We start from the raw sequence: 26360 nt of genomic DNA on the forward strand, positions 1-26360 counted from the left end.
TGCGGCTTATCAGCACCCTTATTGATAAAATTAAGCAAAGCAGGACAAAGGTTATTTAAAGGTAACTAAAGCACTATTTTGTGTAGCTAGTTAGCCGGGTAGCTTGATATATAGCTAGTAAAAGTAATTTTAAAAGGAATTTAAAAATAGTTTTAGCTCCCTAGCTACATCAGTAAAGCTACTATGACAAGCCACATCTGGAAGGCAAGACCAGTCAGGAAAAACAGCAAACATGTAACCTAATTAGGCTATTATCTCCTAATTAAGCCATGCTGATTGCCTAACTAGGATATGAAATCATATTTTTAACTTTTGCAAAAAAATACGCACATTCGCGTCCATATTACTTGTTGTTTTGATTCTTACCAATGCTGCGCCTAACTCATCAAAATTGTGGACAGCGCGTTAACAGTGTTTTTTTTTTGCTTTTAAAAAAAATTCATAGCCTAATTAGCATAGCCAAGTTAGAAATCCCTCTCCTAATTTGGCGAATAGCCTAATTAGTTTATGATATCCTAATTTGCTGTTTTTCCTGACTGAAGACCAACATAATGTAAGCAGTTTTAGTCATGGCCAGAGATAATTGACATCATAATGTACTTTAACATCAGATAACAACCTTAACATGTAACATCCTTCAAGAAGGCAAGTAGTGACATATACAGCATTCAAAAAAGTTCAAAGAATGTATCAACGGCACAAGAAAACTTCCCAGTTATAAATTTCGATGCCTCCCTAAATTGCGGCCTTTGGATCAACGCCAGGAACCGTCCTAAGTTTTCATATGAGACATAAGTAATCCTTCCACTTACTTACCGTTAACAGGTTTAGCAACAACGTGATTCAGACAAAAACAAATTTATTCTTGAAGATAAATTTACATGGGCTGCACCGACATTTAAGCACGCTAAACGAGGCAAACGTAGCCTCATATTAGAAAGCTCCATATTAGCATAACAAAAGAATCTCGATTAACATTTTTTATCGCACTCAAATCTTTAGAGACAACAAGGACACCGAGACAAAAAAAAGATTTGCTCAATGAGTGTTTTTTTGTCTTGGTGATACCAAACACATAGGTTGTGTTTTATCAGAGCCGGGTTGGAAGATTGAGCAGAAATCCCCCGCGAAGTAGAGAGTAAAAAAAAATTTCTGCCATACACAACACAAACATTACATACCCACGGTCCATTAAATGTGCGCCCCTTCGGCGGGGCGCAATTATAGAGACTAGTCGTTAGCGCGTGGAAAAATCCACGGGGTCGCCCGTCCTTTAAATTAACCCGTTACAACAAAGTGGACAGAAATATATCGCATTTGGTATTGATACGCATTTTTAAAATTCCGTGTTTCTGTTACGAGACACGGCTTTCGCGGACACATAGACAGACAAACATCGGCTATTACTAAAGAGACTAGTCGGGAAACCCGGCGTTCAAACGCCGGGGTAAACCACAAGTCAAGGTGTGAGCCAGCGGTGAACAATAAGAGTCGTAAACTGTGACACACGATCAAGTGGAGCGCTTTAGGACAGGTACACAGTATGACGCAAATCAAGTAAAGCGCATACACCATTATAGAGATGCGACTGTAACGTATTTTTTAAAAAATAACTTTCCCGCAACGATAGCTGAAATAAAAACAGAGTTTATAAACCGTTGTTACTTCATCATGGCAAAAACAATCGGTCAATATTATTTTATTTTGCGGAATAAGATTTTGTAAAAGTTAAAAAATTAATCGTGACACTGGGCTGATCGCTTGGTATAGTTAAACAGTGTTGCACATGCGCTAGGTACAACAACCTTTTACAAAAAATGGTCTGTTGTTAACACTGGGCTAATCGCTTAAGGTTTAACAGGTGTAATACTCTCTTCCAAAAAAACTTCATTGCAACTTCGGTTTAAATGAAAACACCTGTTGTTACCCCTCCAGCTAAAGCAATTGCTCAGCCATTTTATTTGCAGAAAAAGTTTTCAGAAAATTAATAACAGATGCTACCTAACTAACTGCATAGCATAAGAGTTATTGCTTAAGAATATTGTTGTATTAGCCCAACTGCATTTTTATACTTTCACTTTTTAGCCATAGATAGGAGCTAGCTAAATGGCTAAAAGCCTTACTTATATTACTATTTTGTATGGTATAACAGCTTTTTATGCTAGCCAATATTTATTTTTATATTAAGACTACAGTCTACAGTCTTAATATAAAAATAAATATTGGCTAGCATAAAAAGCTGTTATACCATACAGAATAGTAATATAAGTAAGGCTCTAGTAGTTGGCTAGGTAGCTAGCAAAATTTTCGTTCCTAGCCAAAAATCCTAAAACTAGTGTGTTTAAGAATTGTATGTGACTAAAAACGTGACAATATGTTTATCTTGACATTTTAGAACATATAAAAAAATAATTTTACGAAAATAAAAAGCTTATAGAAGACAAAAAGGTGAAACAGACTTACAAACAGCACTGACCCACCATTACCTTAAAAACAAAAATGGCCATCATGTTTCAGTCCTCATGTTTCTTCGTTGGCATGCCCAGGCCGCGAAAGTCTTGGATTGGTTTTTTAAACAATCAAGCGTATTGATTGGTGTAATATGTACGAGCGGTCAAAACAAAGTCAGTAACACTATCAGTAAAATGTCCCATTTGTTTTCTGTAGCTCCTGAGCGAAAACGGCGATTGAAGTCACGGGGTAATTATTATTAAAAATGCTGTATTAAAATAATGCATTTATTTTTATCACTAAATTTATTTTTCTTACTTGGCAATAAATTAAGTTATTCAATTAATTATGAAATAAATTAACTTTAGAATTTATTTTAATCAATAATAAGATGTGCGATTAAACAACCCCTTGGTTTCTAAAAATCGCGGAAAGATCAAAGGTATATTGGTAATCCTTTTGAACAGACAGACAGACGGAATACGGCTATTATTATAGAGACTAGTCGTTGCTCGTGGAAAAATCCACGGGTTCGCCCGTCCATTATATTTACCCGTCACAACAAAGTGCATAAAAATATATATTGCATTTGATATTCGTGTTTCCGTAACATCATTTTCTAACTCAGCGGAGGGTCCGCGCAGATAGAGACAGACGACGGCTTTTATTATAGAGATAGCCGGTAAACCCAGCGTCGAAACGCTGGGGTAAGCCACAAGTCAAAGTGTGACCCACAAGTCAAGGTGTGACCCACCGTTGAGCACTCTGTGGAGCGCTTAATAAGAGCAGTAAACTGTGCCACACGGTCAAGTGGAGCGCTTTAGTACAGGTATGCAGTATTTCGTTAATCGAGTAAAGCGCACACAACACTATAGTGTTTCGGCTGTAGTGTATTTTTGAAAATATAACTCTACTGCAGCTTTAGCCCAAATAAAAACACAATTTACAAGCCTTTGTTACCCCGTCATAGGAAAAACAATTGGTCGATTTCATTTTATTTTGCGAAATAAGTTTCAGTAAACGTTAACAAATTAATTGTGACACTGGACGGAGCGCTTAGTACAGGTAAACCGTGCGGCACATGCGTTTAGGCTTAATACCCTATTCAAAAAATTATTGCAGCTTTGATTTACAAAACACAGGATATACTCTGTTGAAACTCCGGGTTAAGCCACAAGTAGCTGTGTTACCCGGCGTTAAACACCAGAATGAGTGATTAAAGCGCTTTAGCACAGCCATATAGTGTGTAGTAAATCATGTGAAGTGCACACACCTTTATAGTGTTTCCTGTGTAATATACTATTCAAAAAATAACTTTCGACAACTTAGGTAAAATGAAAACACAGATTACAATTTATTGTTACACCGTCATAATAAAGCAGCTGGCAAACCTTCTTTATTTTTCAGGGATGTTTCCGGTAAAAGTTCACAAAAATGTTAAGCTGAGCGCTTAGTATAGGTAAACAATGTGTGCTTTTTCTGTAAAAAACGTTATCACAACTTCGGTTAAACAGAGACACAGGAAACAGCCTGTTGTTAACACCGGACTAAGCGCTTAGTACAGGTAGACTGTGTCGCACATGAGTATAGGCGTAACACCATTTTATAAAAAACTTTATCGCGACTTCAGTTAAAAAAAAAATCAGGAAAACGCCTGAAGTTAACAAGTTCAGTTAAAAAAATATATACTCAGGAATTTTATTTTTCAGTATAAGCTTTCATAGCAGTAATAAAATTGGTAGCTGCCTAACTGCATAAGAATTAAGTATTGTGTTGCAGCCAAACTGCATTTAGCTAATTTCACTTTTTAGCCAGATGTAGCTAAAAGGAACTAGCTAGTTAGACCCAACTTCAACATAAATAAAAATATATAACAATATACCAAACTGAAAAAACATTAAAAAATAGGAATAAAAATAAAGATAGCTATAGCTAGTTGCCTCGAAATCTACGTTTTAGCTAGCTAAGCACTTAAAATTGGTTTGTTTATGATTTATACATGGCTAGAAAACGTCATGTTATACTCGCCTTAACGAAATAATCCTATATGATACAAAGTACTCAGAAGAAAAAAGGATCAAAAGGAGACATACAACTCACACCACATCACTTGCAAACCAAAAATGACCTTCGTAAGTTAAGCATGGGTTCTCCGTCGGCATGTTGAGGCCGCTAAGAACTTAGATTTGTTATTAGTGAAAATTGAGCCTCGTGATTGGATAATAATGCGTGAACGGTAAAAACCAAGCCGTAAAAAACGGGGTCTGCCGGGGATCAAATATAAAGCAGAAGGGCCGCGGTGATATTCCATATGCCTCGCTACTTACGACGCAATGTTGCGCAGAGACAGACAGACGACGGCTATTATAATAGAGATTGAAATCATTGATTTTTGTTTATTTATATAGCTATGGCTTTATATATAGAATTTTCATGATAAAAGATCATATGTAGCATGCAGAAAGTACTGATTTGGTTGATTTGGCTTACTCCTAATAAACCATTCTTCTTTTACAATTGGGTTAAAGTTTATGAGAAAGGGGGCGTATACAATATTACCGAAATAATAACTTTAAAATATACCCTTTGCTAACTGATTTTTTGAAATTTCGGAATAAAAAAATTGTTATGGCATGATCTATGCCGTCATTTAACAAAAATTAAATTTTACGAATTTTTATTATGTGTTGTTAACCGTTTGATTTTTACATTTTGTGTAAACTTTTTGTTGGAGAGGATGGTATATAAGACAGAGTTTCATACTTTGCAAGTTATAATCTGTTATGTTTTTTAAAATTTTACCGGCAATTTTGTAGATTGTAGGGGAAAGACAGTATGCGGAATGTTGAATGAACTAAAAAAAATTATTTGTAATTATTTTGAACCACTCATTCTGTGTAAACTGTAGCAGAAGAGGACTGAACATTAATTTGTAATTTTGTTTTATTGTTTGGGTATGTATCGACAATAGAGATAGGAAAATGTATGTTCTGGGATAGTCGACGGACGACGAAGACAAATTCCCGAAATCCCGAATCCGATATAATCCGACAATTCCCGAAATACCGATAAAATCCTACGCATGCGCAATAGCGAGTAGCGGAAATAATGCTGACATCAACAAAATTTCGAGCATGCGCAATTAAGTAGAGGAGAGTCCATAGAGTTGTGACTGCTAGCTGAGGCTGAGATATAATATAAATAAGAGCCGACATCATGAGAATGCAACTCACGACCGTTTCAAGATGCAGGAAATGTGTATCAAGCCGGTTAAAGAATATCCCAGAGCGCTCGGGGTTATCCCGGATATCCTCAAGACACATGAAATGTGCACGAACTCCGTTCAAGATAATCCCAGGGCATTTGAGGACATTCCAGACCATTTCAAGACCCAGGCCGTGGATGATAATCCCGAGATGCTCGAGTTCGTTCCAGATTGGTTTAAGACCCAGGAAATGTGCACGAGGGCGGTTCAAGAGAACCCCTGGCTACTCGTGGTTATTCCGGACCATTTCAAGACCCTGGAAATGTGCGCTGAGGTTGTTTGGCGCATGCCTTTGCTACTAGAATATGTACCGGAGCATACCAGATCCCAGGACATGGTTCAACTGGGGGCCCTCGTGGGGAGTTAGTATAAGGTATGGAGATCACTGACTATCTTACAACCCGGGGTTGTAAGATAAATGGAACAATGCGATGAGTGTGAACGAGTACTTGACGAATACGACAGATGCTCCTGTGGACGGAGGTTCTTCATAAGAGGTAAGCTACTCTGCTGGTACTGTTACCAAGAGTACATTACGTATAATGGTGGTAGCTGTCCGTGTGATGCTAGTTGAGATTTTCTCTCCACAAAATAAAAAGGTTGTTGAAATTCGGAGACAAAACTGTAAAGTCTGAAGACTTTTACATCAATTCGAAACCGCTAAAAATCGAATAAGCCCAAGTCGAAAACCTCGTACTGAGCGATTCCATACCAGCAAAAAAGGCAAGGATGAGCGCTTCGTGATTGCACATAAGGACCAAGACGGCAACCTAGGACCGTTACTGATTCTGACCCCTGAAAAGATCCGCTCCAGGGGTAAGTATCAATACAGCGAAGGCTCCACACTAACTATGTCATTCGACCTGGTCAGCTATCCTAGGTGGTTAGAAAAATATGAAGAGAACTTAGATAGGGTGGAGTCCCTGAAAGGGGTTTGCTTCACCAATGCCAGCGTAAATAAAGGGCGATATCTCAACACCAAGATCAAGATGTGGGATGGTGAGATCAGAACAAAATTCCATAAGAAGAAGATACCACAAAAAAGCTGCGAGTGTATGGCTATAATCAAACTGGCGAGTATCTACAGACAAGGGTGCAACTACTACGCACAGACCTACTTGGAAGAATGTAAATATAAAGAGGTTGAGGGATATGGCACTTGCTACTTTAGTGACTCTGATGATGATGAGAGCTTCACCGTACTGTAAGTGGCTTGCCGAGGCTTTTGGTATGTTGTTGATCCAGCATACCAAAAACAAACATGAACGACGTTAAGTCACTGAAGAATGAAACGAAAGCACTAAAGATCCGTAACTACTCAACTATGAATAAGGCTGACCTACTCGAAGCGATCCGCAAGGTCAAGTACAAGGACGCCTCGACACAAGCAGGCGGTCCCTATTGCGAACCTTGCCTCAGGCACGCTTGGCAGAAAAATCTCGAAGAATACTCGAGACAGCTCTCCAAAAAGCAGCGACGTGTCGTATATGACCGTGGTCTTATCATCGATCGAGACACCAGGGAAGTGCTCGAAATCGTCTAATGTGTTGTTCAACACACTAGATTATGAATAAGCTGGTGGCTCCTCTAAGTACCGCTGACATACTGCGCAGATTAAATTTTTTTCAGAAGCTCATCCTTCGCCTCCTGCCTGCCCTGTGCTACCAGCTGCATACGTTCCTGCTCATTGATACTGTCCACGATCTTCTTGACACGCTGTCTGATCTGCCCCTACAGCACCATGTACTTTTGCTTCTCCTGTATGATTAGGCTGAACTCGTGGTCGCTAATCACACCATTTTCCACAGCTCTGCTTTTCAAGTCAACGATAGAGTTGAGTTTGGTCTCCTCAACACAAAGATCTCGATCGTGCCCTCCGCTCGGTCGTTGACGAGGGCTGCCAAATCCTCTATCTTTTACAACCGTTCATGATCTCGATTCGAGTAACCGTTTGATCAGGCCCTACCTTGCGGATAGCAAAATCGTTGTTGCTGTAGATATTCAACCACGTAGGTCAAATGCTAATAGACTTCAGGGCAATCCTCGTGTCCTGCCCTAGGTAGTCCTCGAATATCGTAGGGTTATCGATATCTGTGATATACAGTTGCTTCATGTTTCTTTAAAGAAACATGAGCATTTACTCGTATAACCCAAAGGCAAAGTATACCCCTACACATGGGAGATATCTCGAGAGACTCAAGGGTGAAGATCTCTCAATACAGAACATCGTTATTGATGCGAAGGGGTCCTCATTCAAGGTGAAATTTCCAGACATCTTCGTCGACTACGAATTCCACCCCGGTGCGGTGTTGAATACCTGGCAAAGCCACCTTTTCAGCCTCTGGTCCACTCAGCTCAATTTTGCTACCTACTGCGCAACTTCAGCTTGCGGTATCTCTATGCAGCATCTAACCACATCCCTCCCTCTGGTTCGCAGTGTCTACCGTTTCCACGTGTACTTCCAGATTCGTAAAATCCTTCAAGAGATCAACATTTCTCTACCAGGCTCCGATAGGTTTCGACGTCTCAACAACCCCTTTAACATGCAAAAGTTCCAGCAATTAGCACGTGAATTTGGGGTAAGTACCAGCGAGAGCGAGTGGAGGAACGAGAGCTAGTTCAGTAGCTGGCAAGCTATTAGTAAAGACTATCCCGGCGGCAGGTCTAGTTATTTCGATGAAGATTCATGGAGTCGATGGAGTCTCGAGACCTCTCAAGGTCTCACGCGGATAGGTATAGAGAAGCTTTCCCAAAACGTAAGATTTTACGCTTACCTCATACTTCAAAGCCAAGCTAATGCGAGGTCCAACATCATCGTCAATCAAGGTAGTTCGATCGATGCGCAGTGCTTGTACTTGACGACTTTTGAAGAGCTGATCCTCCGACATAGTGACACGGGTGAGGAAATAAGGCGATTCCAAAATGTGCTTAAGTACACGAGGTCCAAGGTCGACTTCTCGGTTGCTCAGGAAGTGTACATGATTCCCAGCAATATGAGTCTTCATATAGGGAATGTTGTGAATTTCACGAACAAGATACTCATCAGCAAGGAGTATTTATCGATTCGTGTTAACCCGCAGATTAACGCTGGAAAGCTACATCACCCTACAGTTCTGCAGAGTTCCAAACATCAAGCACCAAGCGTAGGAGCTCCCTCCCAATCAGAGTCGCACACCGCGCCAGGAGTCGATGCAACTCAGCATGGGAATACCAAGGCTACAGTTATCACGTTGGGAGTAGGGCTAATCCTGGTGTATATCTGGCTGAAGTAGATCTAATGTGTTGATCAACAAAATAGACTCTCGTCGATTCTTACCACCCTTACTCCTCCTGTTATCCACATACGCAACAACAATACCCACAGCACCAGCAGCAGCCATGTATAGATGTTGAGCTGCTAACTCTACAACTCTCGCCACTACCTTGAAGAAGAACGAGACCACGCTGGCAATAATCCCTTGAAGGGCTGCACCTGCCTTCCCTGCTAGGTACTTCAGGAATTTTCCGAGTCTTTCAAGCTGTTTCCGCATAAACCCCTTGCCCTCAGCACCTCCTCCTGCTGCAGCTCTTCCGACAGCACCTGTACTTCCTCCCGTAATGGCGAGCATGATGGTTGAAATCATGAGACCAACAGCCGAAACTATGCTAGCTATGGTCAGACCCTGCTCTTTGAACAGGGTCTTTGTCTGTTTTTCGACCAAGGTTTTATCATCCCCCGCTATTTTGATCAAGGTGTCTTTGATGTTCCTCAGCTGAGTATGGATGCTGGATGATAGTATACCGTGTTGCTCCCGTAGGGCTTTCTTCTCATCTTGGAGTCTCTTTATCTCTTCCCTAGCCAAGGCTATATTCCCGTCCTCAATCTTTATCTGTTCCTTGGTTATTCCAGGCGTCTTCTTATTCTTTCTCTCGAGTCTCTCCACCTTTATTAGTAGTTTGTCAATCTGAGTATCTCTCATGAGTATCTTGCTTTCCAACATCCTCAGCTGGCCACGGACCGTTCGAATCCCTTGGTCAAGCCCCCTTCTCGCGCGATCGGTGAAACCATCAAACTCCTGCAGAAGGCTCTCCGTGGCATTGACTACGTTCTTGATCTCCCCCAATGGTTGCAACGAAATATTTTCATATTCAGATACTCTCATGAGTATCTTGCTTTCCAACATCCTCAGCTGGCCACGGATCGTTCGAATCCCTTGGTCAAGCCCCCTTCTCGCGCGATCGGTGAAGCCATCAAACTCCTGCAGAAGGCTCTACGTGGCATTGACTACGTTCTTGATCTCCCCCAACGGTTGCAACGAAATATTTTCAGTGTTCTCAACCTTCTCGTACCTGTTAATGAGTCTCTTCTTTTTTGGATTGGTATAGTTGGTGAACCCCATAACTCGCAACCGCCTCGCGCCCAGCCTATCCCGTAGCACGATAACGCTCCTCAATTCACCATTCCCTTTTGTGAGCTTCTTACCATCGTAAAGAAGCTGGTTTCCGTCGACCTCAAACTCGTTACAGTATCTTGCACTCGGCTCTCCCAGCTCCTCACTAAGGCTTCGTAAAGGCTATCAACTTTTGATTTCAGTAGCTCTCCCTGTGACGTTAGCGTAGTGTCTAGTTCCGGGCCTTCTAACGTGGAGCTAGCGATGGCCGCGGAGCTGGGTCCCTGAATATCCTCGGGTCGAAGGATCTCGCTATCGATACTAAACTCCTCAGGCTCGTCTTGAATATCTTGGTCTGATGTAAAAGAAAGAATCAGCGCGTGAAAGTCTCCCATAACCCCAGCATGATAAATCAAAACGAAGACTTGTACGTCGACGTACCCAAATTGGGTAACGATGATGTAATTTTTCCAGGCTCTCTAAAACTCTTATTCGACCTGGAGCTTACTGGTACCAATACCAAGCGCACCATCGTAAGCAACATTGATAAAGCCCTGGTGCAGAACCTTCACGGTCACGAAGTGCAAAAAAACAGCGATTTTAATGTGCTCGCAGTGTATCGGGATCTGTGGCTGCCAAAATTTGACCGAGAGAACAACTTGATTCAGAAGGCATCAATCCAAATGATGGTAGAATCCGCGCCTACAGGTGAAGGCTAGTGGCCATTTGGGAAATGATGAAGAAAATGTGATCGTGGAAGCCTATGAGAACACTTTCGCCATCCCTATCGGCAAATTTTTTGAAGCCACTAGAGACTTGCCATTCTATCAAGCAGGTTAAACGACAGACTGCAGTTTGTCATACATTGTGCACCCTATGACCAAGTCATCAAAGATGCTGGTACGGCCGCTGCTGGAAGCACGGCAGCTGAGCCCGCTGATGCTGGTCGCAAGATCACCAACATTCGCTTTGGGTTTGACAAGGTTACCAACGAGGATCTCGCGAGTGCTATGATGTCACGCTACAGCCGTCTCGCCCTGCCCTATGAGGGTGTACTTCGCAGCAAGGTTATAACGATGATGAAAGCTGATACCTCCTATAACTTGTTTGTAGATCCGGACAAAGTGAAAGCTTATGCTGGCGTTAACCAGGTTTTCTACAACACCAAGATCGAGAAAATTGCGATCACGAATGAATTGTATAGCCATTGTATGCTACCGAAGGATCATCTCTAGCAAGTCGTTGAACTCTTTGGTAGCCACGACTCGGAGGTGACAATCGGTCAGTTCTTCAGCCAACGTTACGCCCTGTTCATTGATTTCAGAGAGACACCCGATCACAGTCTCCACGGTAGTAGAAGGCCATTACAGAGGTTCTCAGACGGTATCACTCTCCATATGACCAAGAAGGCGGATGGAACTAGGGATATCCGCTGTTATGTGTAATTGTTGCAACATGCGCAGTTGAATATTCTCAACGGGCGGTTTCATAACGTAAAATATTAAATAAACAATGGCTACCTTAGCAGCAGGAGGGGCCTTGATTAACGCCCTGGCATTCCCCGGAAGTAACTTCCTATTCTTCAAGCTCTCGGGGCATGCTGAAGCAGAACGTAAGCGGCATGACAAAGCTATTGAACAATTACAAGCAGCTCAAGCACAGTGGGTGCGGGATCGTCAAGCGAAAATCGATTGGTACAACAAGCAGCGAGAGCTTAAGCGTCAAGCTGGCGAAAGTTTGAAAGAGCTTGATGAAGGCATGCGCGAGTATTATAACGCGACGATCGAAGAAGCTCCCAAACTGTCCGCCATTATGCACCTTCCAAGCAACGTTCATCGTGGGCTCGCTAGCACTTTTAGGTTTTGCAGCGTATATTTCGCCTAGCGGCTCTGCGGGACATTTTTCGACATGTAATGAACATGTTGAAAGCACCTATCCTCACAGAAGAAGAAGCTGAAAGGCTAAGCCAAATATACTATACCCCGGAACATCTCTGGACTGGACGCAAGGCGATCAAACTCTCCGAGCAGAGTGGTCTCTCTAAGAAGCGTGTTACTCATTGGTTGACTCGCCAACTTTCTTGGCTCCGCCATATTCGAGGGCCCAAGCGCATCAATTACCCACATTTCACTATTACAAAGCCCAATGAAATGCACCAGTTCGACTTGCTCTATATGCCTCACGATAAAGTCTATGGAAACACCTATAAATACATCCTACCAGGCATCGACGTGGCTTCGAGGTACAAAGTAGCGAGACCCTTTAGAACGAAACAAGCTAGTGAAGTAGCTGACATGCTCAAGGACATATACAAGGCCGGACCCCTTAAGTATCCGAAGACCTTTCAGTGTGACAACAGCTCCGAGTTCAAGTCTGCCGTGAGCAAGCTGCTAGAGGGTAAGGGTGTCGAGATCAAGCGTGCAACTACCAAATACCACCACACTTTAACGGCGTTTGTCGAATCGTATAACAAGGTGCTCGCGCAGAGACTCTTTAAACCTCAAGATGCTCAAGAGCTTGCCTCTGACGAAACTAGTACAAACAGTTTCTTAATTTTGACGACATGGAAGTAGATGAGCTTTACCAACGATGGAAACATTTTTGACCTATTTCTTTACAGTTCAAATGATTTTGTTTGTACATAAGTGATATATACTAGTGCTGTGTTAGTAGAATGAATATTGCTTCCTGATAATTCATATCGCTTTTGGAAATGAAGGGTTGTTTCTTTCTTAATAGTTCTAGTTTTGTATGTCATTTGATAAAAAAAGTGCTAAGAGCTCACTGTAATATTTTCTGTAATAGTTTATGGTTTGGAGGAGCTTGAGAAACTGAGCCAAGCTAAGTTTCTTAATATTTTCAAATGTTAATCCCCAGCCTTCTTATAAGCGTGTTTCTTATATAAAAAAGCATGTATCACAAAAACAAGTTTTATTTGAGCTTACATTAAAAATACTTAGCTGGCAAAATTGCAGAACCCCTCCTGTTTAGTCACTGAGCAGCAAACGCAATAATAATATACGTATTTTACTCAAACTGGTAGCCGAATTGTCATTTTGTGCTGAGGACCCTGAAAAAGGGATGATAAATCTTAAAATATCTGAATCAACCCTTGTTTCCAATAGAACGCCCTTTCAGACAGGGTGTGCAAAAAATTTCTACAAATCTGAGCAATTTCAGACTAGTTTCATATATTCCCAAGATTTTTGCGCAAATCAACAGGCAAAATAAACATGCAATAAGCTGTAGGCCAACCAGCCTATTACAAACTTCTCGTCAAAACGTAAACATTGAAACTTGTTTATACTACTGGGATAAAATATTTTATTCTGTTGCTGTGAAGCTAACGCTGTAAATTATGACGTATGGAAAGACACTTTGTTTAGTGAAGTTTTGCAGCTAAAATTTGCAGGGTTATTATTACAAGACTAGTAGATTAGGCCCGTAAAAAAATCCACTTAGGCAGAAAAACAATTGAAAAGTTCCGTCATTTGAATTTCAGCGACATCAGCAAATATCAACAGTATACTGAATACTGCCTTTTACCAAAAAAAAATTACGTGAAAATGCATGAAAAGAAAGAAGTCACAATTTAACAAAAAATTTCTTAAAATGTAACACAAAATATCAAATGTCAAATTGCATGAAATCCTCCCAACAACAAAACTTCAGACAAACAATGGCGTGCAAGGTATATAATCTAGTTGGTAGAAAGTGATAACATTGACAGTCACAGCCCAGACAGTTACGACAACAATAATAATAACGTCAGAAATAACACGTATACATCTTATTATGTGATTATGTTGAAAACCTTTAATATTTTAATCTGAATTGTCGAAAAGAAAGGCTTTGCAACAGATCTATGCACAGATCTTTTAAAATAAGTTGTTTACACATATAAACATTGTCTTTTCCCTAAAGGTTATACAATAATACAACCTGAAACAATATCAAAAATCCAAACTTAAACAAACACAAAACACCAAAAAATGACTTTACCAAACATTTTAAACTGAAATGTCAAAATAGCAATGAGCAAGGAGTACTTTTCAAATCACCAAAAATCATTATTTTGAAAACATTGTATATATGGTCCTTCCTCACAAAAGTTTACAATAAATGTAGAACACAAAGGTTTCTGAGGAGCAAATCAAAATATGAACAAAAATCAGTTCAATTGGCATGTTCTATATTGTCTTCACCCATAAAATCTTCCACAAAAAGGATACGAAACCCATCAAATTCAACAAAAGCAGTCATTTCAGTGCATGCAAAAATACAACTAGGAAAGTGTGGAATATCAAATTATTTTTTTAGTATATATACTTGCATATGGCCCTCCCTCACAACAGTTAAACAGTTTCAGTCTGAGCATTCAGTAATTTTTTATTATCACTAAATATTTAGTCCCGTAAAATTTTGTGAAATTCTTAACACAAACAAAAACGTGAAACTGTGGACTTTAAAAAAAGTTTATAACACAAAATATAAAGAAAATCAACTTATACAACAGCTCAGTCTAATTGTACAAAAATTTGTTCTTTCAGTATTTTGCATCTGGTCTTTTTCCACAAAAGTTTACACAGCATTTAAAAAACAGCAGTCTGGAACACAAACAATATAAACGGCAACATACTATTCTCTGTTGAGAAAATTTAACCACAAATGTCAAAACCCCTGGTATATTTCCCCAAAAATGTCAACAACCTTTGTAAAAATATCAACCACCACCCGTGTAAATATATATAACCTGTTGATTTACATGCGGGCTCACAGAAGTTTAACTGGATGGTGTTTAGCTATGGTAACATTAGATAAGACAGATACCCAGTTAAATATAGTTAAACTGGGAAGACACATATAGCCAGCTAGCTATTTATGCTTAGCAAAATACATATAAAGAGAAACAATAGCCATATAAAAATTATGACATTTGCAGTTAGTTCAACAAACCAAAAGGTTCACTAGCACATTTGTTTGATAGCCAGCTAACAGCTTTATGTAGCATTTTGAATTTTAGATATGCTAGCTTTTTATAAAAAAACGTGGTAAAATAAAAAATATAAAGAATTTGAGCTTTTAAGTGACTTTTTCCTGGCAAATGCGAGTCTGCCTGACACGTAGCTCTAGCGACATAAAAACATAACGTCTAAAAATATTAAACTTCTTACTATTTGTGAATCCAAATCGAACTTAAACCCAAGCTTTCATTTTCTACTTCTAACTTTTCTTTACTACTTCTAGCTCCACTCTTCACTTTCGAAGTAACTTCACGTGGCTTCTAACTTCACTTTTGTGCTTCTACTTCTTCACTTGGACTGGTGGGTGGTAAAAAATATCGTCTTTGTAACAGTCACAGACAGACGGAACTGGCGTATTATTATATAGACTAGTCGTTAGCCCGTGGAAAAATCCGCGGGGTCTCCCGTCCTTTATATATCACATTTTGTGTTTCTGTTACGGGACGCAGTAACCCTTTTGAACAGACAGAATACGGCTATTATTAAAGAGACTAGTCGATAAGACCCGAGATAAGATATTAAAGTTTAAAGGTTTTTTGATGACGTCATTAACCCGTCCATTTCGAAACGGATTCGGGGACCCAGGTATGGGAGAATTACCCAAATTGGTCCTAGGTGGTACCTAGTTACCAACGCGGTGAAAAATCATTGACGTCACCATCTCGGTTCCAAGTTATTTGGCCTCAAAGTTTTAGGTGAACTGTAATGGGTAGCACAAATCAACAAAAATAAGTTCTTTACACATTTTAAATATTGTCTTTCCCTTAAAAGCTTATACAAAAATATGAAAAAGCCATAGTTTAGAAAACAATAAATGTAAATCTACAAAAATCAGTCATTTCAGTTGCATACCATTCTCTCCCACAAAAATTTACACAAAAATGTAAAAATCAACCAGTTAAGAAATTTTTCTTTTTTAGTATGATGATCCGTACTGCCTTTACCAACAATTCTGAACCTAAATATCAAAAAATCAATAAGCAAAGAATAAACTTGAATTAAAAAAGATATATATATATATATATATATATATATATATATATATATATATATATATATATATATATATATATATATATATATATATATATATATATATATATATATATATATATATATATATATATATTAAAGGAATTTTTAGTGTGAATATAAACTGTGTATTTCTGCACTTAATTAATTTTGTTTATTGAGGTTTTTAAGGTTGAGAAGTCAGAGTACCGCGGTCGCGGGACAGTGCACATAAGATATTCTGTTCGGTAAATGACTAGCTTTTGCAAAACACTTTGACATGGGATGCAAACAAACCCATACTGAATAAGCAAACAAAATAAAAACACATCATTCTTAAAGTATATATAAACGTGCTCACATCACTTACATGTATCTTGAAATAGACGTTTCTGCTTTAATTTGTCTTAGAAAGTCAACTAATTGCGAAAGTTTGTGAAAATGTTTTAATTTCAAAAGCGATGTTGTAAAAACAAAACGAACGAAGTGAGGGAGATGGTTTAAGAGGTTTTTAGCCATGGCCTAGAAAAGTTTGTTGCGAATATGCCACATGTCGTTACAAATCAACAAAATACACTTTTTTAGGTTGCTTTTTTTCGATTATTTTAGTACTAAACGTTGCTTAGTGTTGTTTATGCTAGCAACTTAATTTGATTAAAATCGGTTGGAAAATTTAATATAAAACGCTAATTTTTTATAGGTGCTAAAACGCAGGTTGAGCACCAAATTTGTTAAAAAATTGTTGCTCAACCTGCCATGACAGAACTTGTTGCTAATTTGAATGGTTGCTTATTAAAAAAGCATGCTACGTAAGGTCGGAGATGCTAGATGAGGTCGGAGATGATAGATGAGGTCGGAGATGCTAGATGAGGTCGGAGATGCTACATGAGGTCGGAGATGCTAGATGAGGTCGGAGATGTTAGGTGAGGTTAGAGATGCTAGATGAGGTGGGAGATGCTAGATGAGGTTAGAGATGCTAAGTGAGGTCGGAGATGCTAGGTGAGCTTAGAGATGGTAGATGAGGTCAGAGATGCTAGATGAGGTAGGAGATGCTAGATGAGGTTAGAGATGCTAGATGAGGTGGGAGATTCTAGATGAGGTCGAAGATGCCTCGCATAATGATCGTTTGAAATTCCTGATAACCTAATATTATAAAAACTGAAGTTCAAAACTTACTCAGATATTTAAAATAGTAGTTGTATAATCAAAACAGGGAATTGATAAAACATGTTTAACATTTCAACACATAAAAAAGTAAAACCTTTGTGCTGACAAACTTAGAGAAGTTTGATATCAGTCTGGTCGCTGGTAAAGAAAATATAGATCATTAAAAATCGCTGTAATAATTAAAGCTAACTATCATAACAATTATTATTATTTATATCTTCACTATCAAACTCGTTTTCTCGTTTTATATCAGGACGGTAAGTCCGAAGACTCCACTTAAACGAAAATGGTTAGCTCTACAGGAAGTAGGAAGAATGCACCAAACTACAGGTTAGGTATAAAGAAATTTTTAATGTCTTTTTGTTAAACATGTAATGGCTGTCTATGCTGAGAGTTAATTGAAACTTTATTGGCTCTTGGCAGAACAGGAGATTTAACGAGACGGGAGAGTTGTTGTATTACGAACAACATTTCTTTTTATTGAACGAAAAAATCTAAATAAACTGGACATTCATTAGAAACTTAAAGGAACCATGGATATAGAGGAACAATAATATCACCGTTTTCTTAGTTGGTGTACTTTATCAACCAAAATGAACTGAATCTGAAACCTAAAATAATAGCTTGGTGCAACAGTAGGAACCGTAACATAGTGATCTAAACATCGATTTACGCAACGGAGATCAGAATCAGTCAAGGTATAAGGACATGCTCCTGTTTTTCTTGGATTGGCAACATAAACCAACGCAAATGAACAGAACTTTTATCGGTCATATCAGCAGAAGTATACATACTACAGTCATTGACATTGAAGTTGTGTTAAGAAAGAGCGAACCTCAGTATAAGCATGCATAAATCTAAAAGGATTTAAATATATGGTATATATTGGTATATGTCAGATTTTGGAGAAATTCTTTTAAATTTAGTTTATGCAATTAAAGGTCCTAAAGATTACGTTCATATTTGCCCTTGTTAAAGGGTCGGAGATTTCAGAAGACGTAGCAAGTTTTCTAAGTTTTGTTCTCATCAACAGGACATTAGCAAACATTACATGTTTTTTTGCAGTGTTCTGACATGTAATCAGTCCAAGTTTTACTGTATCCTTTGCATTTAGATTTGTATTGATAACAGTTGGAACTCTGGTCTTTGCAATCTAAAATCAGAAGTAAAATCAACAATTATTTTGCTTTACTTAGCCCTATGTAAACCTAGTAAGGCCGGGTTGGTCAAGGAAATGTCAAAACTTTATATCCTTCTTCACCTTGCCCCTAATCCCTCCCACCTCCCTTTCCGTCGGTTTCGTACAGATCCCAAAAAACTCAGCTTTAGTACTATCAAAAACTAAAAGAGAAAGTTAACATCGATATTTTGTAATCAATAAATTCTTAATTAAATAAAGTATTAGGAAAAGTTTAGAATTATTATTAACATTTGAATTAAAGTAGTAACTTACTTACACGTTTCGCAAGTTTTTTTTTGTTTTCTCTTTTGTTGTTGTTGTTGTTTGTTTGTATGTTTTTTTAAGAAAATAAATTTTAGATTGTCTTTACTATTTTTTTCCCATAATACGGAAAAAAAGTTAATGAACAGATTTTTATTTTTTGAAAGACAAATATTAGAAAAAGCTAATTAACTCAAACTAGCGTTTTTCACTGAAAGATGAGAAGATGAACCATCATATAGACGTACTTAGTGTCACCAAGTTAGTCTGTTTATTCCTACGCTTTTAAGTTTTATTATTTTTGTTATTTTTGCTTTTTTATAACCTATTTCTAGATGTTAAAGAGACAGGTCTTTGATAGGTAGCCAACTACAGACTTACTTCCACCGCTACTGCACTTTCTACAAGTCTTTGCACAATATTTGCGCATGTACTCGGTCCACGGATCGCTGTATCCATCACATTTGTCCTTATCTGTTTCGCAGTTGCTTACTCGATCAATGCAGGCTAAAATAATGGCAAGTCGTAGACTGGCACAGTTTTAAAAAGCCTTACTATGTGAACATAAAGCAGGAGAATACTTACCAGATTGGGTGGGCGCAGGAGTAGGAGGTGGGTTTGGTCCACCACCACCTGTGCTTTTGCCATATTGCGCTTGAATTCTGTAAATGTCATTGGAATGTAGCTTCATGCCATTGGCGTTATAAGGTCGGTAGTATGGATACATCACTGCATTTTTGTTATTCGTATCGTGTTCCAATCCAAGTATATGGCCTAACTCGTGAGTAGCCACCCAGAGATAATTTGTACCTGTGTCGAATGGTTAAAATATAAACTGAAATACAAATTGACTTGGTGATTTAGCAAGAACAGGCTGGAGTTGTTGTCAGATTGGAACTGATTGTATGGTATTAATTTCAGGTTCAAAAAATCGGAAATTTAAACTAAATAAATTTTATTAAAGCACTTTGCTGCAACTTTTTATGAAGTATAAAGGTCTTGAGCGATAAAATTGGGTGGGTCATAAGTTACAGTTAGTAATAACATTTATATTCCATCAAAGGTTACCCAGCTACTGGTTTTAAAGATCATGAGATCAACACGCAAGGGTAAGCATAAACGTAATAGTTAATAGGTTTTTTGTGTTAACATTACGTCTTAGAAGACAACACGTGACTAAGCAACCGCAAAATTCTACCTGATGAAGATTTGTATGTATAAGTTTCTGCGTCATCGAAATGAAGACGACCATCTTCAGGGAAGAACGCATGAGCAAGTACACCACTTTTACCATCGAAAGGATATCCACAAGTGCGTCTGCCATCATGGTGAGCACCAGATCCAAAGCTGAAAATGTGCTTGTGATAATAGACTTGTACAAAATGCGAAGTACTTTAGTAATACAATTTCGTTACATGAAACGATTACAATAAATGGTTAACCATTTCAGGTGTACGCGTTTGCTTTAAATATTATTTGATTCTATATATTTTTTATTTAAAAGAGAATTTAGCGACATTAAAACAAACACCGTCTTGAATGAATTAAAGGTTTAAAGCTCTCTTAACGTAAAAGGATAGACGAAGGAAACAAAAGGAAAGAATAAAGAAAAACAACTTACGAGATTACAATGTCTCCTCCTGACTTCTCAGTAAATGTCAATGGTGTCACATCCGACCAAAACTTGAAAGCATCTTTTGTCAATTCTCTGACCTTATTTCGATCAAGATCTGGTGTGTAGTTGTTATAATAATAGGTTAAGGCGGTGCTTCTCCATCTCTTATCAGCAAAAGCATTGTTCTGATGATCAGCCATACCACATCTTGGTGTGTTCATTAACTTCTTCGTTTCATCATCAACAACACCTGTTGCTGCAAGTCCAAACGTTTTTTGAAAGGTTTTGACAGATTCTGTCAATGTTTTGCCATCAAAGCTGTTGGGATTGTAATATCCGAATTGCTTTAAATAATCCTATAAAAGAAATTTATAAGTTGTTGTTACTTCAGCAGCTACTAAGTTTTACCATGCTCTATGAGAAAAAGAGTTTTTAGGATACTTTGTTAACCACACGATCCATTGCAAGTTACAATTATGACAAAACAGTGCAGTAGATCATCAATTTACATAGAGAGAAGAAACTTACTTCAACATTCACATCACAGTTGATTACAACAGCAACTACTAATAAAATGAAAAGCTTCATTTTGAATATGAGAAATAAAGTAAAGTTTGGCTGTTACCTTTCTTTTATCACAGAAAATACAAAACGTGGGCGAAATGTAATTTCAAGCCAGGGGTGCGGCTTTATGATTCAGATAGTAGATTGCTTGACTGCGTTTGCGTTGGTACGTACACATACTTAGTTACTGGACACACAAAAAACTGCAAATTCACAAATGCTTTCAAACTATTCAAATAAAAGCGTTATAAATCTTGTTGAAACAGATAGTTAAAAACCAATATGTTATTTGCTTTAGATGCGGCAGAATGCTATTACTACGCACTTACATCGTAAGAGTTTTCTCTCCCCCGGTTGAGTATCAAGCAACTGAATACATAAAAAAGCTGATAAAGTTTAAGTGTCCTCAACTTTTCTGATAAAATTTCCATAAGTTTATTAGGACAGGTGATGAAAAATGCAATTTTATCTACCTTTATTTAATTTTTAACAAAACAAAATAAGCACCATCGTAGTAACACAACTGATAGCCACATAAAAAACATTCAATTCAGTTACAATACTGCAAGTCAATTCGGTTAGGTTGAGGTTTCCATTAAATGTCAAAGGCGTTTGAAAAAAACTTCTTCCTAAGAAATTCGTAAGGCACTTTTCAAAGACAACAATGACGAGGCAATTTTTGATTTTGACGTATATGTTGCTGGATTTTGAGATTATGTATTTTGAATTTTTTACTCTCTGTTCTTTATATTTAATTACGCTTTAAAAACCATGCATAAGTCTTAACCCTGGTATTGGGAAGGGGAGGGGCATAAAGTGCTTGCGGCATTTTGAGTCTCATAACTTTTTAATTACCCGATGAAATTCCCTGACATTTTGTGACTTTTCTAAACTTTTATTAGACTTTCAAATAATTGCCCTGTCAATGCCACTTTGTCTTTTTTGACAGATGTTCATCAACCAGTGCTAAAAATAATTTTTTTCTAAACTAATCTTCTGTATGAATATGTGATTATGTATGTGATAGTGACAAAAAGTCATCATACAATATTGATATGCATACTGTGTAATTTGTAGACTGGAATATTGGGAATTTGCAGAACTGAATATTTGTGCTTTTCAGATCAAGTGATTTATAAATTCCAGACCATGATTAAGCAGTTACTGTAAATAGTTTTAAAAAAGAAAAAAAAAACGAGGATTTCCAAGAAAGACCATTGTTATTCGACCATTGTCTCATTATGACGTCATCTCTTCCTGTGATGACATTTTAACCCAAATATTTTATCGCTAATTAGGTCACAACGTATTGATGCTTCTTTGTGCCACGTTTCGTCACTTAAAACTAAACAGAAGAAAAGTTAAAACCCGAGGGCACTTTATGACTCCCCCCCCTTCATACTTCCAAGGGTCAAAAAAGCCCATACCAAATAGGGTTAAACAAACCAAGTTTAAGATTTCGGCTACAAATGTAGATAGCAATGGAAGCAGACCCTATTTGCAATCCAGCTAGCTAGTTTAATTTATGCTATTCTATCAAGGTTTTTATTGAGTTTGGTAAAAGTGCTTTTTATTCTAACCGACATTATTGTTATCCTCTACCAATATGATCTGCAACTTAGTTTGAGGGTGGCTGAACTAGGCGGAACCAGATAAAAAGTGAAAAACTTTTACCTTATTAGTCAAATACAGATAGCTTCATTTCTTACTAAACACACCCTGAAGGAGAGTGATTTATTCAATAAGCTTTTGCGTTAACGGTATGATTACATCTCAGCCTTACCTTCAAGTACGCCTTGTTTGTACGACACCGTTTTGCATTTTCTCTAAGTGGTTTCCGGGATTTGAGTTACTGACTGTGGCTCGTTTCCATTTCTGACATAACTTAGTATACTAATTAAAAAAACATCTGAAAATTAAAGTGGCGTCAAAAAAATTAAATTTTGTCCGAAAAATGAAATGCTTTGTTTTCTAAAAAATTTGGCACGTTGAACAAATATAGCATGCTGAAATCGTGTTCTAAAAAAATTGTTCTTTGTCACCTTGCTTTAACAATAAAAACGACTTTTTGATAAGAATGAACACAACAATCAATAAACGCATGCTGAAAATGATAATCAAATGTTGAGTGATGTTTTACGCAAAAATAACATTATAAAAATAAACGTAGTAACGAAGGGCGTGTTATTCTAAGCTGCAACGTCTCCTTTTTTATGTTGAAAGCTGTTAGGTGGCAACTCTTTTTAAACCTGGAGAGATCGTCAGCAGGATATATAATATTTTTTTACAACTAATTTGGTAACGACAAACTGTAGTTACAACTTCCTACGAAAACATTGAGAAAATGTCACTTTTTCGACTATTTTAGAAAGTTGGCATATAGTATCAACTTGCGAGCTCGCGGAAGACTGCAAGCTGTTGAAATGCTACCTTTTAGGTGTGGGATTTAAAGGGAACTAGTTGAACTTTTTAAAACTTTCGCTTTACGGAATAGTCCAAAGAATAGTCCACGATGGGGTCCACAAATTCTTTGAATCTTGAAAAAAGGACCATGATGACGTCAGCAACAATTAGCACATTTCAGCAAGAAAATGCTAAGCTACAATTTTTTCTATGACATGTTTTAACGACAGATTGTAGCGTGTTTTTCACTTACGTAAAGTGTCAAATTACAGAAAGGTTTAGTACTTTTTTAACACATTCTTCCATCTCAAGTGTCAAGCTGGTTCACTATATGCGAAATAAATACGTAGCTTAACATCACAAAAGGCAAGAAAAATAAGATCGGCGCATTGATGTAGTATAAACAACAACCTTCGTTTTGAAGTAACGCTTGCCACAATGAAAAAAAAATGAATGTATTTCAAATATGATTCTTTCATGTTTACACTTAACCTTCCTTAAACATAAATTGTTCAACGTGTGATTGAATTTCTGAAAATTCCGCCCTTTTGCTTGAAAATCATGTGAGAACGTGATACGGAGGTTACTTCTGTAAGGCTGTTCTACACTGTAAATGAATTCTATAATTTTTTTTTCAACCTAGCCCACAACACCTTCTTATTACAGATATATATTTGCAGGCGCTTTATTATTTTAAAGGTGATCAATTCCATTTTAAATTTAATCAGAAATTATCTGAAGATTTAGAAGACATCAATTATCTTATTAAAAAAGGTTCTGTGAACACCCAAATAATGTCCTCATCTGACAAAATTTGGGTTTCTAAAATACACAACTCAACATTCAGAGAGTTGCGGCAACCATAAGACGGCCTATTCTGGCCAATCAGCGTACATAGTAACACTTAAGATGTTGGCAGACCATCGGCTGTAATGCGACTGTTTACACAATTATTAAGGAATGTTGTACTATCCCGTTTTCCACGACACTATCAAAACAATTTCTAATAATTAATGTGCTATAAAAAATTCTTAATTTGTCAATGAGGCGCTACGAGAGCTTCTTTAGGTCGAATTAAGGAAGTGTCTTCTGCACCACATGTTGTAAATCCCGTTTTAGTCAAGACGGAAGAAGGAAAGAATAGACTTATGCTGAAAAGCAACACATTTACAAAGAGAAAATTAAGTTTGAGAATCGGAAAGTAGAAGGGAGTTTCTAGATTAGCAAGATTAGAAGTTTTAAGTTTGATATAAAGCAGGGTTACAATCACATAAAGTTTTCAGAAAAATATCAAAAATTCCTAGGGTTTGCGTGGGTCATAGAAGGAAGGAAAAGGTACCTTGTTTTACAGTTTTACTGTTTGGTCTTTCTCCTGCCCCGCTTATTTTTACAAAAACAATGAGAGTCATTAGAAAATTAGAGAGGAAATCTGATCAAGATTGCATTATTTATTACACTCGTCCCGGAGGAAAGGAGTGTATTGGTTTCGGCTTGTGCGACAAAAAGTGACATGCGATCTGACCAAATATGGTAACTTACCCGCTCCCCCGCGCCATAATTCTTCTTTTTTTCCGCGACCCTATTTTTCGCTTCTTATCATGTTGTGCGTGTCTTAACCCGTATTTTGCAGACCACAGACCAGTCGTTTATGCATCGCTACCGCTGAAGTCGAAGCATGCGCACTGCCCGCTGAGAATCGAAGCACTCTTAGCTGTGTTTTCACATTTCTACGAAATTCTTTTAAAAAATAGTAGCGGAATATAAATGAAGTATCGCTGGAATATTTATCTTGCTTTCATGCAATCTGCTATCTTGCTAGACTTACTGACCTACTGTTGTTGTACAAAGTGTGCCTAGTGTGTTGTTGTTCTGCAAAGTCTGCCTTCACTCACTGAAATTTAAAACTGCTAGATCGAGAAGACTTTCAATACCTGGGGAAGCTGCTTTAGGTACCAAGGTACGTCGTGCTGAATATTATTCATCATTCCATTGACTTAGTGTATTATTTTATTTCATGTAACTAGCTAATTATGTTTTTCTGCCATGTTTTTACGGTATCTTCCTTCTTGCACAAATTTCTATTATTATTGTGCAGGGATATTGAATCTAATCCAGGTCCGGCTTACCATATTAAATCAGTTAATGGGTCATTTAATCAAGGCGACAAAAAGTTTGGTGAAACTGCTGGTATTCAGTGTATGTGCAATGCTCTTCTAGCTATATGTTGGTCCCAACTCAAAAGAATTTCTTTTTGAATATCAATTGATTTAGTCATTTGATTTAGATAACATCTTAGAACATGGTGATGCTAATTTTAAGCAGTCAAATTTCAACAGACCCTTGGGATGTTATGAGTTACCAACATCAATATTGATCGTTTTCAAATTGCTATAAGTTTCCTGAGTATTACGTCAGCTCTTTTGGGTGATGAACATTACTTCTTAGCTCATGGACAAATGCATTCAGAAACAGTTCATTGTGTTTTCGAAAGCATATATTGATTTATAATATTCATGATAATCCTGGGGTCAGTTCTGTTTCACTTCGCAAACCGTCCTTTTCATCTGATGTTCTTAATGTCATGGTTATTTACAGAAAAGTTAACAGTCATCTGCAGACATTTTACAACATGCTGTCAAGGAAAATTGCAAGTTCTGACATACATGTTATACTTGAAGATTTCAATATAAATGCCCAAGCTGACCAGCCAGAATTAGCAGATATCATGAATGATTATTCACAAATTGTACCAGGACCTACTCATCTAGCTGGTGCTATCCTTCATCATGTTTATGTGAAGAGTAGCGTTTTGTCGATGTACTGCATTAATTGCTATGTCAAGTGCATACATTTCTCTGATCATAATGCTATCAAATTAAGCCTTTAAACGACACCACGCTGACAAACTGACAAGCCATATTTTGATCAATCAACTTTGCAGCCACTTTTATAGAGTTACGATGATGATATCATCCTGTTAGCATATTTTAAATATATATTAATATTTATTATATTAAATATAACATTAAAAACACATGGTGTTGTATGA

General features: G+C 37.7%; 1 protein-coding gene and 1 long non-coding RNA gene across 2 annotated transcripts; one reads left to right on the forward strand and one right to left on the reverse strand.

Moving 5' to 3' along the window:
- Nucleotides 1-18294: 18294 nt before the first annotated feature.
- LOC130628545 (matrilysin-like) lies at nucleotides 18295-21025 on the reverse strand. The gene is made up of 6 exons (XM_057441486.1): nucleotides 20873-21025; nucleotides 20351-20700; nucleotides 19928-20076; nucleotides 19315-19539; nucleotides 19111-19236; nucleotides 18295-18441 (listed from the first exon to the last, which is right to left on the reverse strand). Exons 1-6 carry the CDS (start codon nucleotides 20930-20932, stop codon nucleotides 18326-18328), a joined length of 1026 nt encoding a protein of 341 aa, XP_057297469.1. The 5' UTR covers nucleotides 20933-21025; the 3' UTR covers nucleotides 18295-18325.
- A 277-nt stretch (nucleotides 21026-21302) lies between these two features.
- LOC130628547 (uncharacterized) lies at nucleotides 21303-25910 on the forward strand. Its single transcript, XR_008981848.1, has 2 exons — nucleotides 21303-25268; nucleotides 25596-25910. It is a non-coding gene; the product is annotated as an uncharacterized LOC130628547 (long non-coding RNA).
- The last annotated feature ends 450 nt before the right edge of the window (nucleotides 25911-26360 follow it).

Source organism: Hydractinia symbiolongicarpus, chromosome 15 (assembly GCF_029227915.1).
Source record: "Hydractinia symbiolongicarpus strain clone_291-10 chromosome 15, HSymV2.1, whole genome shotgun sequence".
NCBI classification, from domain to species: domain Eukaryota; kingdom Metazoa; phylum Cnidaria; class Hydrozoa; order Anthoathecata; family Hydractiniidae; genus Hydractinia; species Hydractinia symbiolongicarpus.

Coding starts and splice junctions, on each gene's coding strand:
- LOC130628545 (XM_057441486.1), bottom strand. CDS start 20,932: ATGAAGCTTTTCATTTTATTAGTAGTTGCTGTTGTAATCAACTGTGAT. Junction 20,077..20,350: donor GGAGGAGACATTGTAATCTC/GTAAGTTGTTTT, acceptor GCACATTTTCAG/CTTTGGATCTGGTGCTCACC. Junction 19,237..19,314: donor TCCTGCGCCCACCCAATCTG/GTAAGTATTCTC, acceptor CCATTATTTTAG/CCTGCATTGATCGAGTAAGC.